Source organism: Labeo rohita, chromosome 6 (genome assembly GCF_022985175.1).
Source record: "Labeo rohita strain BAU-BD-2019 chromosome 6, IGBB_LRoh.1.0, whole genome shotgun sequence".
NCBI lineage: Eukaryota > Metazoa > Chordata > Actinopteri > Cypriniformes > Cyprinidae > Labeo > Labeo rohita.
In genome coordinates, this window is record NC_066874.1 from 22707554 (window position 1) to 22721681 (window position 14128).

Consider the following 14128-nt stretch of genomic DNA (forward strand, 5'->3'; position numbering starts at 1 on the left):
TCAATTTCCATGTCTCGGGTCGGGTATGGCAGTACAGGGTCCTCCTCTTCAGACCTTCCCTGTCCCCCCCGTGTCTTTATGAAAGTCACGGAGGGTGCCCTTGCCCCGTTACGGGAAGTGGGCATCAGGATCCTCAACTAGCTCGACGACTGGCCCGGTCGCAAAAACAGTTGTGCGATTACAGGGACCCAGTGCTCCGGCACCTCAGGCAGTTTGGGCTTTGGGTCAACTGGGGAAAGAGCAAGCACTCCCCGTGCAGATAATCTCTTTTCTCGGTTTGGAGTTAGACTCGGTGAGTATGATAGCACGTCTCACCATCGAGCGCACCCAGTCAGTGCTGGACTGCTCCTCTGGAGTCAGATGCTGCTGAAATCACTGTGTGCCGTCTACATCCCGGGGGGAGCTCAATCGTGCAGCAGACATGCTGTCACAACAGCTCACATTCCCCGGGGAATGGCGACTTCACCCCGAGATCCGGAGTTGATTCGGGGAAGCTCAGGTAGACCTGTTTTGCTTCCCACAAGTCCTCCCACTGCCAGCTGTATTTTTCCCACACCAAGGGTCTGGCCTCGGGCTCTACGCAAGTATGCTTGTCCCCCAGTGAGCCTCCTAGCACAGACCCTGTGCAAGTGTCAGGGAGGACGAGAAAGAGGTCCTGCTGGTTGTGCCATACTGGCCCACCGGGACCTGGTTTCCGGAATTCATGCTCCTCGCGACAGCCCCCCCTGGTGCATCCCTCTGAGAAAGCACCTCCTTTTTCAGGGGCTCGGCACCATGTGGCACCCATGTCCAGAACTCTGGAACCTCCATGTGTGGTTCCTGGACGAGATGGACCTTCACGAGATTTTTCAATCTCCACGTTGAGCCAGTTTCTTCCCACGTGTTGGGTAACAGGTAAGTGGCGGGAAGAGCTGGCCAGTGTCACGCTTGCTGCGCCATTCCCCCTCACCTGGGGATACAGGCGCCTTTGTCCTCTTCCAGTTCAGTTCTCCAAACAGCGAACCCTGGTCGAGTTCCCCCAGCACCCCCGGCAATCAGACTGGGCGGAGCACCCAGTATCGGTGTTAGCTTGCCCTGGGCCTCCGGTAAGCCCCTGTACTGGGCTAGGTGTCCATATGGCTTGGTTCCCTGCGGGCAATCCCATATGTGTATTCTTCCATGGTAAGACTTCCTGCTCAGTAAATCCGTGTCTTCCCTTGGACAGACCACTCTGTCAGTCTGGCAGTCGCTCCGTCCCTACTCACAGGTAGGACCTGCCTAAACCCATTACATATGTAGTACTGCCCCAGGCCTGGGTCAGTCCATATCTGAGTCTCCACATGTTACCTCCCTACGGGCAGGATGTGGCCTCCGTAGCGCCCCTTCTCTGGAAGGCTCGCTTCCCCATTGTTACAAACAAGCTGTAACAAGAAAGAGGTAAGACTACGAAGCATCTTTCATTGAAGGTCGAAATCCCTTCTGCTAAGAATTTCTGTGGTGAAAGGAATAGTGGCTTGGCTATCACCAGCAGCGGTATACTCACCTCTGGTCCCTATGGGTACCAAGGTCAGCTAATTCGCGCTGGGGCAGTGGGAAGGTTACGACCTTTGCACAGCATTTGTCTGACACGTGACGCTTGTCAACATTTGCAATGCCATAGGGTTGTGACGGGGTTCAGGTTGTGGCGTTTTCCATAGACCCCTAATACTGTCACAACATTCTCGGCTCCTCAGCGTAAAACCTGATGAGTGGATGCACCTGTGCCTCTTTATACCTGTGTACACAGGGAGTGGCACATTATGCAAATGCACTAGCCAATTTCATTGCCGTTTTCTCTTAATCAGAGATGATTGGGGCTCCCAGGTGATTCCCCTAAAGTCATCACGACATAACGTCTCCATCAAGGTACGAGGGTTACGAACGTAACCGAGACATTTTGTTCATTAACTCAAAAGAGGCAAGACTAATCGCTTCTTGGGATTTAAGAATAGATATTTCATAATAATGAGAATTTGATTAACCTTCAAGACTTTAATTAAAGGTGTGGTTTTGACTATTAGTTGATTATTGTGATGTTTTCAACAGCTATTCAAACTCAGGATCCACTGAGGAGCAAGTGATGTGATGCTAAATATCTTCAGATTTCTCATTTATATTTTGGATGGCCTGTACATTTTCATTTTTGAGTAAACTATTTCTTTATTTAGGAGGGAAACAACACTACTGTTGCTCTGAGACTGTTGGAACTATTTTCATTGGTAAAGCCAAAACAGACAAACTAACTGGTATTGTCTCTAAAATGCAAGTTACTCAGTTGTGGTATTGCTTAATTATGATACAATTGCTAATTAAACATCATGTTTAGCGAGTGCATATAAAGTTCTCCAACATTGACAGCAAAGGGAGTACAATGGTGCAATTCAATGGTAAATTCTAATTGGATGTAAAATCGTGATTGATTTGTGCTCATACAAACCACATCAGGTGGAAAGGACAGTGCAAGTAATAAATTGATGTTGATACGGTCCTGGCCCTGGACAACAAAATACCACTGGTTTGTGAGTCGGTGGTTCTTGATGGCATTGATCTCCCTGCGGATCCTTTTGTTCTCTCAGGTAATAAAGCTGCACATTGATTTATTGGCAGCAGACAGCTACCTTTTGCCTGCCTCCTGTTCACTGCAGTATCTGGCCCTCCAGAAACCTACAGTGAAGCCCAAGATAAAGTTAGTGTCAAGTTAGCAATGCATCTTCATCGTGAATCACAAGAACATTACAATGTTTACATTGAGGAGATCAAAGAAGCAACACAGCCACTATTGATCAAGCGTTGGCGCACTGCCTCAGAGTGCTTAGAGAATAAAGGTCTAACCTACTAAGTTGATGTATGCTCTTCCTTTAATCTCTGTCTGTGCTGCTGAGTTTTCCATCTTCATCAGACGAGCTGCACAGTAAATATAATGCAATGCTCAGTCTTTTCTTTCCACAGTTCTTTCTGTACAATTACAGCAGAATGATCAATTGTTTGTCAGGCTGTGAGAAAGACCGATTGCCTATGTAATGTTTTGCCATTTCTTATTGTCATATTTGTCATTACAACAACGTGTCAACTCATTTCAGCACAACTGACAAGCTCTCATTTTACAGGCTCTCGGTGCTGCGCGCAGGTGATTTGTGTATGCATTCTGGCAGTAACTGCTCCCTTGGTCATTTGTGTTCGCAGAGTAATTGCTACAGCGTGGGGTGTTGCACATGTGAAAATGTTGCAGTAGCTGCAATGCGGGTAGATGCTCCAAGAAGACATAAAAGTAGTGATCTTCCCTCTAAGAAGCTTCTTTTCTCTGGAAGCACAAATGTAGATTTTTTTTTTTTTTTTTTTGGGATTTTAAAGGTGTCTCTGATATCTTATTATGCGCAACTTCTCTTCAAACATGTAGAATTTTCTTTGGCGTACAATCCTTTGACCTTTACATTACGCAATCTGTGTAAATCGCAGGTAGATTTTCTACAGATGTAAAACAGCCTTGTTGAGAATATGCCTTGAATGAGAAACCTAAGAAACCAGCCTGGAAAAGCATCGTCCTTTTACTTGCCTTCTTTTTGATCTGAAGTCTCCCAGTCATTCCAGGCACAAATCTTACCTTTCCTTTCCTCTTCTTAAAATGCTTTATTATACTGCAAAGGAAATCTGTAAACTTTAAAAGAGGATGTAGCTAAGTGAGTTAGGTAAGGCTCGTTTTTATTGTGCTAGTTCTAGGTAAAAGGTGCAAACACAGATTCTGAAGAGGCGATTGACACTTTTGTTGGCATTAACGTAATCTGTCATCATGTGTTGATTCTAAGTAATTAGCATTCACACTGTCTAAATTAATACTGCTATGCAAGAAGAAAGTGAGAAATAACTGAACTGGAAAAAAATCCATTTCTGACAAGCATGAACAGCAAAAAATGCATTATATACTGAGATGCACAAAATAAGTAAAGCAAAACTGTATACTGTATAGTCACAAAGGCACACTGGATTCCACAATCTTTGTCCCATTTTGGCATCACTGTTACATTCCAATATAAGGCTTGTTTGTAATCATATATATTTTATGATTCAGAGAAACAGCTTTGTTCTGATATAACAAACTGTGTGGTTAAAATAAACCAATGTTCAAAAGAAAGACATGAATAAATAAGAATAATGAAAACATGATTAGACAAGTACAAGTCCTGAATTCCAAATACTGAAAATAAACAATTCTTAGATGAATCCAGAATATCAATAGAAAAAAATTCAGCCCAAAAACATTGCATATATATGGCTCCATTCATAATTTTTTAATATTATATTACAGATCTTTTTACATCTGACCTCAATAATGACTGTACCTGGGGAAAAAAAAGCTTAAGCGGCTGAAGGGTCTTTTATACTGTGTCTTTTGTTAAACTTTTTTAATAAAAATGGCTTAAAAGCCTAGAATAACTGTGCCAATATGGTTCAGGATGGTCATTAATACAAGTGACTGTAATAAATGTAATTCAGAATATAAATATGAGTTATTTGTAATACTCTACTGTACTGATGATGTACAGGAAAAAAAAAAAAAAACACTCTCTCTCAATGAAATGTGAATAAAAACAAATTAACATGAACCTAACAAGCATATAATATAATTATGTCAATAAATCTGTTTCATTATTATTTTATCAAAGTCATATGTCATGTTCAATGTATTTAATTCCTCATTAAGTGCACTCAACTGCAAATATAAAATGTGTTTCATTTTCCAATAAACTAAACTGTCACGTAGCAATAAAAATATGCTGATAAATAATGCAACCATTACTCCATTACAACCATGATGTTTTAATAACAATTTATCTACAAAATTGACTGACATCACTGTATTCTTTCCGAGGAAAGCGCACTGTCACTGAAGCAAAAGAAAAAAAAAAACATATAAAAATTACAAACAAACACTCCATATATTTTTAAAATCTCTTCTTTGAACTCAGTGTACTATACAATAAAAATGAGTCTGTTTTTGAGCAAGATGATCTACTAGTGAACATAAGGTCACAAAAAAACTTTCATCAGTGTCCAAAAGTGTCTGTAAGCCATTGCATTTTTGACTTAACAGTCTACTCTGCATTTTTACAGTTGTTCTATTGCTGTCTGCTATGATGCTTTAGCCGTTAGCTACAGAGTTTAGTGGTCTCGTAATCCAGAGAACTGGGGAGACGAGCATTAAAAGACTGGAGTGAGGCGTGAATGCGCACCACCTCATTAGCTGTCAGTTTGAGACGGTGCCGTAATAAGCAGGAGAACAGGTCCAGAGGTTGCTGGCCCGGTGGAGAGAGTCGATTGACCCGGTCCCGGATCTCCAGCAGCTGGAGCAAGGCCGAGTCCTGCGAGCCCTGCGTGTACGGGTAGTCCAGCTGGAGGATCAAGTCCCGGATCGCTTCCGGGTCGAAATGCATGCTGTAACCGAACACTTGAATGCTGTTGATTTTCATATACCCCAGATTTCTAGTAGGATCAGCCATTTCCAAAGGCTCCAGATAAACGCTGTCATTAGCTCCGGTGCCTGGAGTTTTGATGCGGCTCCTCAGGTAAATGTGGATGGTCTCGAAGAAGGTCTTCCACTTGTTGCCCAAAGTCAAGGTCCAGTTAAAGCATTCTAGTGGGAGGTCCAGCTTAGCAGACTTCCAGTCTGGAAAACTGTTCTCGTTCACAGGAATCAACCAGCTTTCTGAGTGGCTCCCTCCGAAGGGATTGATAAAGAGCGTGAGCGCAGGTTCTAGAGTGCTGTTTTTCGTAAGGCAAATTTGTAGAGAGATGCCTAGGAGCATATGGACCAAGTTGGATTTGTATTTGTTACTCTTTAGCGTAAGCAGCATCCTCTTCCTCCACGAAGGATCGAACCAGCTATTCAGCCGCATGTCATTGCTAATGAAGATAGCGTGGACTTCCAAACGTCGATCGGCTCTCTGTAGAAGGTAGCGTAGTTCCAGATCTTGAAGGTCAGTCTCAAAGCCCAGGTAGTTCTCGGTGGAATCTGCAACCATTGGTCGACAGGTTCCTTGACTTAACATGTAGCCGATGTTGCAGCTTCCGCAGCGAGTGTGGTTGTCGCTAGCGCAAGCGGCGCAGGCGGCACCTTCACCCACAGAGCATGGTGTGGGTACCTGGCAGGAACTGTGGTCATATGCACAAATGCAAGTGTGAAGCTCTTCTGAGAAGGATCCTAGCTGGTTGTTCTCTGAGCAGTATAATAAAGACTGGAAGTAGTTCAGCCAGTACGACTGTGGCCTGTATTGTAGGAAAGATAAGATAAATATCAATATCAGTTAGTGTGCCTAAACGATGCCTGTTGAGATTAAATTGTCATGTATCCAAAGGCGGTACAGAGGCAGATGGCAAGATTAAAACTAGCACAAACATAATTTTGTTCCACAAAAAGTACAGGCATATAAATGTTTAAGACATGGCAAAACTGTCACTTAGCATCTCTCTCTAACAGCAATTTCTTCATTCTTTATTTTCATGGGATTTGAAGGGAAAATTAAGGGATTTGAAAATCTGAACATTAAAGGATTAATTCAGTCCTGTATTAAAATTTCCTGATAATTTACTCACCTCCATATCATCCAAGATGTTAATTCTTTCTTCGGTTGAAAAGAAATTAAGGATTTTGAGGAAAAAAATCTAATTGGACTTCAATGGAGATCAGCAGGTTGAAGGTCCAAATTGCAGTTTCATTGCAGCTACAAAGGGCTCTGCACGATCCCAGCTGAGTGTCTTGTCTAGCGAAATGATTCATCATTTTCTAAAAACAAAAAATTACGTCCTTTTTAACCACAAATGCTCATCTTGCACCAGCTCTGCGATGTGCATCTACGATTTCATGCATTCAAGCATGCAATCAAGCTGGAAAGGTCACGCGTGATTAGTGCAAAATTAGCATTTGTGGTTAAAAAATATATAAATTTGTATTTTTTAGAAAGTAGCCGATCATTTCACTAGATACAACCCCTATTTTACGGCTGGGATCATGTAGAGCACTTCGAAGCTACATTGAAACTGCAATTTGAACCTTCAACCTGTTGGCCACCATTGAAGTCCACTATATGGAGAAAAATCCTGGAATGTTTTCCTTGAAAACTTTAATTTATTTTCGACTGAAGAAAGACATGAACAACTTGGAAGACATGGGGGTGAATAAATTATCAGGAAATTTGAATTCAAAGAAGACTGCTCTACACCTCTGGATCTCAACTGGTGGGTTGCAGGACTTGTTTTGACAAATAATATTAGGGCTGTGAAAAAAAAATGCTAATTTCTCTGATTAATATGGACTATTTTATGTTTATGTGTATATATATATATATATATATAATTAGTTCAATTTAACACAGCATCCATTTTCCCACTTCCTATGCATTATGTGCTCACATTTAGTCTAACAACGAATTTATGTTTTATTTATTTATTCACATCTCCTTTATGTTCCTTCAGCATTAGGGTATTCAATGTGTAAACTGCACATTTATGATTTATTTATGCATTTTAATGTTGTGATTTTATTTAATTACCATGTAATTGTCTATAGTTAGGATAACACAATGATTAGAGAATACGAAGACAGGCTGCTCTCAAACTTCCACACCATGAACAAAACTATGCACTGTAAAAGAAAATATGATCCAGATAAAACTTTACTTACATATTGTTCAAAAATGTTTCATTTTAAGAGCATTTTTATTTACTTTTGTACAATAAACTGTGTTGGTGCTCAGAATCTAGAGCCTGAAGCAAAACCAGTTGAGAACCACTATACCGACTTCAGTCTTATTGATTGTGGGTAAACACAAAGTTGTCTCCCCAGAGACAAGAACACTAGTGCTCCCTTTCACTCTGAAGCACGCTGACAAACATTCCTCTCGGCAGCCCGTGGAGTCTGAAATGCGGGCCACTCATGAACACAAGTAATAATGATGATAAACACTATGTGAAGAGCTTCCTCTCTGGATAGAGTAATTGGGGGCATTATTCCATTTCGGAATTAAGTATCAGTGTATTTATCACCCCAACAATGAGGAGATAATGAGTCTGTTGTGCTCACCTTTCACGCGGTAAGTTGATGTGGGGCTGCTTTTGGCACCTCTTGCTGAGGCTGAAGAGCTTGTAAACCACTCGCTGGGCTCGCTTGAAGAGACTTTTCATGCTGCTTTCCAGCTGCTCATAGCGCCGCTGAAATACACCATCCAGCGACCACAAATGTTGGATCATTGAGGAATTGAGGAAGAAATTCTGTGGCAGCCTCATCAGAAATGTTTTGAACTCATCTGTTGAAGAAAGAGTACAGTACGTTCTCTCAGATATAGGAGCGTTGTCATGTAAACTTGACTGAACAGTGGATAAATGCCTGAACGCACTGCCTTTATACTTCACTTTCCTTGACAATAAGACGGAATCATTTTTTTGAAGAGACATTTTTTCAGGTGGTTCATTTTAGCTGATGGGGCAGTACGGTGAAAGTCTTTGATGCTCCTAACAGAAGGACACATTTACGATACCTGAGAAAGTATGTATATCTGGCACTTCCTGATAGCTCTAATAACATAAACTTTGAAAGTAATTGAACTCTGTGATATTTTGGGAAGGAGGGTAAAGGATGACAGTGTGGACGAAAAAATCCATGCGTTTTAATTTTGCTCAAGCATTAATGGTCACTGTGGGGTGACCTCGACAGGCAGTAATACAGTACCTAAACATTATGCTAAGTGCTCTCATTCATATGCTTGATGAAAGATGCTGGATGGGCAATAAAGCATTTTATGGGTGATTAATTCTGCTCAACATACTGTAAGGCAATATGTTGAGCAGGATCTTTTTTCTAATCCCACACTGTCTCTGAAGGACATTGTGTGGGGAATGTCAGGATCCACTGAAAGTTGTTCGTATTTATTTGGTCCATTGACCAGTGTGGAAAAAGTACAGTTATACTAGACAAGACACCACATTTCAACAAGGTAAAAAATGTAGCTAATAGTTATTGCCATAATTTCCTAGTTGATTATTCACAGTGCATTAAAGAGATAATTCACCAAAAAATGAAAATTACCCCACGATTTACTCACTAAAGCCATCCTATGTGTATATGACTTTCTTCTTTCAGACAAATACAATCGGAGTTATATTTAAAAATGTCCAAGCGTCCAAGCTTTTTAATGGAAGTAAATAAGTGTTGATATTCAATAGTCCAATAGAAGTCCAATAAAGTGCACCCATCCATCATAAAAAAGGACTTCACACAGCTCCAGGGGGATGGCTATACCTAGGATGGCGTGAGGGTGAGTAAATCATGGGGTAATTTTCATTTTTGGTTGAACTATTCCTTTAAGACAGTCAAATGGTTTTCAGAAATGTTACATTTAAATATACATTACCTAATGAAGCATGGACTAATTTGCATCAAATTTCCACAACACAAATCTGAAAATTCTGATAAAGCCACTTTTTGTTGATTACATTAAAGTTAAAGGTTTTTACACAGATATATATTTTTTTCACACAACATAAATCAGAAAATACTGTCAACAGCCAGAATTATTCATCTTTATATGAATAAAATATTATATAAATAAAGTGAAAAATATATGCACAACCCCTTCTGTAAAAATTTTCCAAATATAGATAGGAATTAAAAAGTTTGTTGTATGTGTGTACTGAAGTACTGAAGTGGAGGTTTCTGGCTCAGTGCAGGAGAAAAACTAATTTAGAAAAAATAGCCTTTAAAGAAATGTACCGTAATTGAAATCTGTAGACACAGATGGATAACGTTTGATAAAAATAAACACCTAAATGTGTATTTTGGATGTTTTCTTTCCATTACTGTGGAAAACAAAATGTTATAGAAGCAAAATAGCCTAGAATCCCAAAGATTGATTAGTACTTGAAAAAATAGTTTTGCCTGTAGTGCTATTTAAAAAACCTTAAATGATTTAAGTTTGTCTATCTTTAACAATAAATAAACAGTATTAAATTACATAATTTTGTAAGCTATTATAATAACTAATAATAATTATACAATACAACTCCAAAGCAGGCTATCCACCTTATTTTTCAAAAAAAAAAAAAAAAGTTAATGTAAAGACTTTCGGTTCATTAGCTGCTGTAGGTAAAATAGCAAGAAGAATAACAAAGTGCAGTAAATGGTAAAACTGTTTGCACTACAAACCACTGTTCATATTTAAGATAATACATTAAAATAACTTGGTACAACACATCAGTTTGCAATAGCAAGCAGTAAAACAAGCTGCATTGCACAGCTAAAAATAACTGGAAGCGAATGACACCAGAAGCCAGACACATTAAAATTACAAATGGCTGCACTCACTCTTATGGGAAAAAAATAAGGTGGATAGGTTTAGGTCAAAGGCTGTGTATTAGTATAAGATGTTTCTTCACAAGGACAAATGAATAATAAAAAGTAGAAGTATTAATTTAAAATATGACCGAATTTAATCTCCTACCTGAATCTTCAAACTCTTTGTAGGTAAGAGCCCATGATTCAGAGATTCGCAAAAGGCTTTCCTCCATGGCCTGAATATCCATGTAGGGGCAGTTGCACTCTGGGAACTTGGGGTCACATTTGCACCAGCAGTCATTGTCTCGACAGACAAAGCTTCCTTCTCCATTGCAGGCAATGTAACTAAGTGCTGCTTGGACGAAAGTGTCTCTGAGATAATCGGGCAAAATGACCTGCAAACCTTCAGTTACAGAGAGAAGAAAGATTGTTATGAGGAAACTAGGTTACATGAGTAAAGTGGTATGATAAAGAGAGTCATGTGGTTAAAAAGTGCACACATACTTGGTAGTGTCTGCAGTTATCATATTTTCTATTCAACAAACGAGAGCAAAGCACATGCTAAAACTTCTTAACAACACCGATTTTGACTGTACACAAGTTAGGATCAAACTCAATCATCTTAGGATTTATCCTGTGACAAATAGGTTTGACTCAACTATGCTTAGAAAGGCAAAGATAAAGGAATGTCTATAAATTAAGATTTATACATAATCTGAAATCTGAATAATTAAGCTTTCTATTGATGTATGGTTTGATATATTTGGAATATTTGGAATCTGAGGGTGCAAAAAAAAAAAAAAAAAAAAAATCTAAATATTCAGTAAATTTCAATTAAAATAAAATTGTCCAAATGAAGTTCTTAGCCATGCATATTACTAATCAAAAATTAAGTTTTGGTATATTTACGGTAGGAAATTTGCAAAATATCTTCATGAAACATGATCTTTACTTAATATCTTAATGATTTTTGGCAGAAAAGAAAAATTTATCATTTTGACCCATACAATGTATTGTTGGCTATTGCTACAAATATACCTGTACTACTTATGACTAGTTTTGTGGTCCGGGGTCAAATATGTCTTTTAATGGTCAAGTATCATGGTTTCCAGAGAAATATTCCACAGAAATAAAGCAGTACAATTGTTTTCAATATTGATGATAATGTTTCTTGAGCATTAAATCAGCATATTAGAACGATTTCTTAAGCATCATTTGACACTGAAGACTGGATTAATGACTGCTGAAAAATCATCTTTGCCATCAAAGGAATAAATTATATATAGATATATAAGAACAGAAACTAGAAAACAGTTATTTAATAATAATTCACTGTTTTAATGTATTTTTAATCAAATAAACAATGCTTTAGTGAGTACAAGAAACTTCTCAAAAACATTAAAAAATCATACCGACCCAAATCTTACATTTCAGTATTGAATGAATAGTTTTATAATCTGTATTTCACTTAAATCATCTGCCATCCTAGATTTAAAGTTATCACTGAGTTTATTTCTGAGACTGCCTTCTCCGCAAGTCATCTTAGGAAGCCACATAATTGAGCTGCCAACCTTTCAGAACAGCCTTCATGTTAAGAACGTGACTAAGATGCCATAAAACGTTCCTTCGACCAGAGCTTTCTACTTTTTGGAAGAGCCTTTTGTGTTTCAGATAAAAAATGTCCATCACAGTATCAAAAGTTGACATAACAACATTTCATACCTTGCAAATGGACTTTGTTCTCGGGACTCTGAACCAGTACAGAACTGACAGAATCAAGGTTGTCATAGTTACTGCAGCCGAGAGGGCCAGTCCTTGTTTCAGTTACCTGGGAAACAAAAAACCAGACCACAAAATGATCAGTTTCACCATACGGTTACTATACCATGGGATTTTATGTAAAGGCAGTGTCTAACAAACTCCTTTCCCATGTTTTCCTTGTTAAAAGGGATAATAAGCAGCCTGGCTTTGAACAGATGCATTTTAAGAACTTCCTGTGCTTGGTGAGTCACTTGTCCCAGACATGGTGCTAATGCGCATGCAGTGGTGGTCCTCTCACAGATAATCACTTACTGTTCTTCTCATCTTACAGAGAGAGCCAAGCAGGCTGTTGCGCAACATTCCACATCCCACCCCACAATACAAAATGTACTTAATTGATTAGCTTCCGATTCAGAGACTCTTTCGCACCCACGAGGAAAACAAAAGTCTATTTCTCTCTACAATGCAGAACATTATCTAACATCTAACCTTAGCGGGGGATAGTTAATGATGGTCAGGCTGCGTGTAGCCATATTGACTCAGGCATCTCAATTGACCTTTACTGCAAGCTAGCCCCACTATTATCCACATCTGCAATAGGACATCACACTCAATTTTTTCCTTCTCTTTTCTAGTCATCCTTCTCTCCTCATGACACGGAAAAGCTCGCATAATTGATTCACACTTTTCTCTCTTATGGTGCCAGTGAACCTTCATCAATTCAGTGATCTCTTTCGATTCGGCCTGTCAGACAATATCTTTTCCAGGCTGACAGTTAGATAAGGTAAGACAAGGTTGTCTTCTGCCACTCCATCACAAACCCACTGAAGAGTCCAGCGGTGGTAAACCTGCAGGTTGCAGGTTTGCACTATATGGGGGTTCGCATTTCTCATTTAACATTTTTTTTTAAACAATCTTGTCTTTTAACGTTGCGCAGAGTTAACATCTCACATATTTCTACAAATATGCACTACTGTTTAAAACGTTGGTGTCAGTAAGTTTTCTTTTTTCTTTTGCCCTGGATAAATCCATTTATTCAGCAGGGGCACAATTCTTTTTAAAATAAATGCTGTTCTTTTGAACTTTCTATTCATCAAAGAATCCTGAAAAAAGATTACACCATGTGTTTTTCACAAAAATATTAAATAACACAGCTGTTTTCAACTGTGACAATATTAACAAACGTTTCTTGAGCTCCAAATCTGCATATTAGAATGATTTCTAAAGAATCATGTGAGTGAAGGCTGGAGTAATGGCTGCTGAAAATCACAGGAATAAATAACATTTCAAAACAATATTACTGTGTTTAATTGTATTTTTGGATCAAATAAATGCAGCCTTAGTGAATATAATAATTTTGGAGTGTCTATTTACAATAAGTGCAAATAGCCTGCCTAGTTGGCAGAGGCTATTTACACTAACTCTGCCCACCGATGTGTGATTGGGCAAGTCAACATTACAAAAGATGGCTGTCAATCATCAGCTTCAGCGGCGCCGAGGATAAAGTGTGTGTTCTTCTCTTTTCGACGCGACTGCCTGGGGTAGAATATGCCTTCTGGCAAGCTTTTTTTCTCCTTTTTCAAATCTCATATCATATCAGAAAGCCATTTATTTTCAATAAAAATGAAGGAAATAATCGAAAAGTTGAAAATAAAGTATTGGTTATGATTAGGGTAGGTGTAAGGAGGACTTATTGTCCCAAAAAGGCAGCATCCATTTAATAAATAGAATTAAAATTATAATTTACACTCAATACATAATTACTTCACACTGTTTTAATGTATTACAATACTGAGGTGCAGATAATTGCGTTTATTTGCAATAAATATTATAAATAGCAGAAAATCCTGCTATTTTAACATAGTGTAAATAGAAGAAGGGGTGCAGTTTTAAGCAAGCAAACAAAGAAATAAATAAATTACAACCAACCAAACAAGTGAGTGTGAGGAAAGAAATATACAGACTAGTCTTCTGTGTACAGTCAGACTAGTCCATTCTGACCCATCCCTAATTACCACAGAACATATG

The 14128-nt window shown here is 38.9% G+C and overlaps 1 protein-coding gene across 1 annotated transcript in view; it reads right to left on the bottom strand.

Moving 5' to 3' along the window:
- Window positions 1-3715: 3715 nt before the first annotated feature.
- Window positions 3716-14128, bottom strand: part of brinp3a.2 (bone morphogenetic protein/retinoic acid inducible neural-specific 3a, tandem duplicate 2) — a 39093-nt gene continuing 28680 nt past the window's right edge. The window contains exons 5-8 of the mRNA XM_051111827.1: window positions 12062-12167; window positions 10506-10742; window positions 8093-8315; window positions 3716-6279 (exon numbers count right to left, since the gene is read on the bottom strand). Of these exons, the coding sequence (XP_050967784.1) occupies window positions 5163-6279; window positions 8093-8315; window positions 10506-10742; window positions 12062-12167 (1683 nt within the window). The 3' untranslated portion in view covers window positions 3716-5162. The remainder of the gene's footprint in view (window positions 6280-8092; window positions 8316-10505; window positions 10743-12061; window positions 12168-14128) is intronic.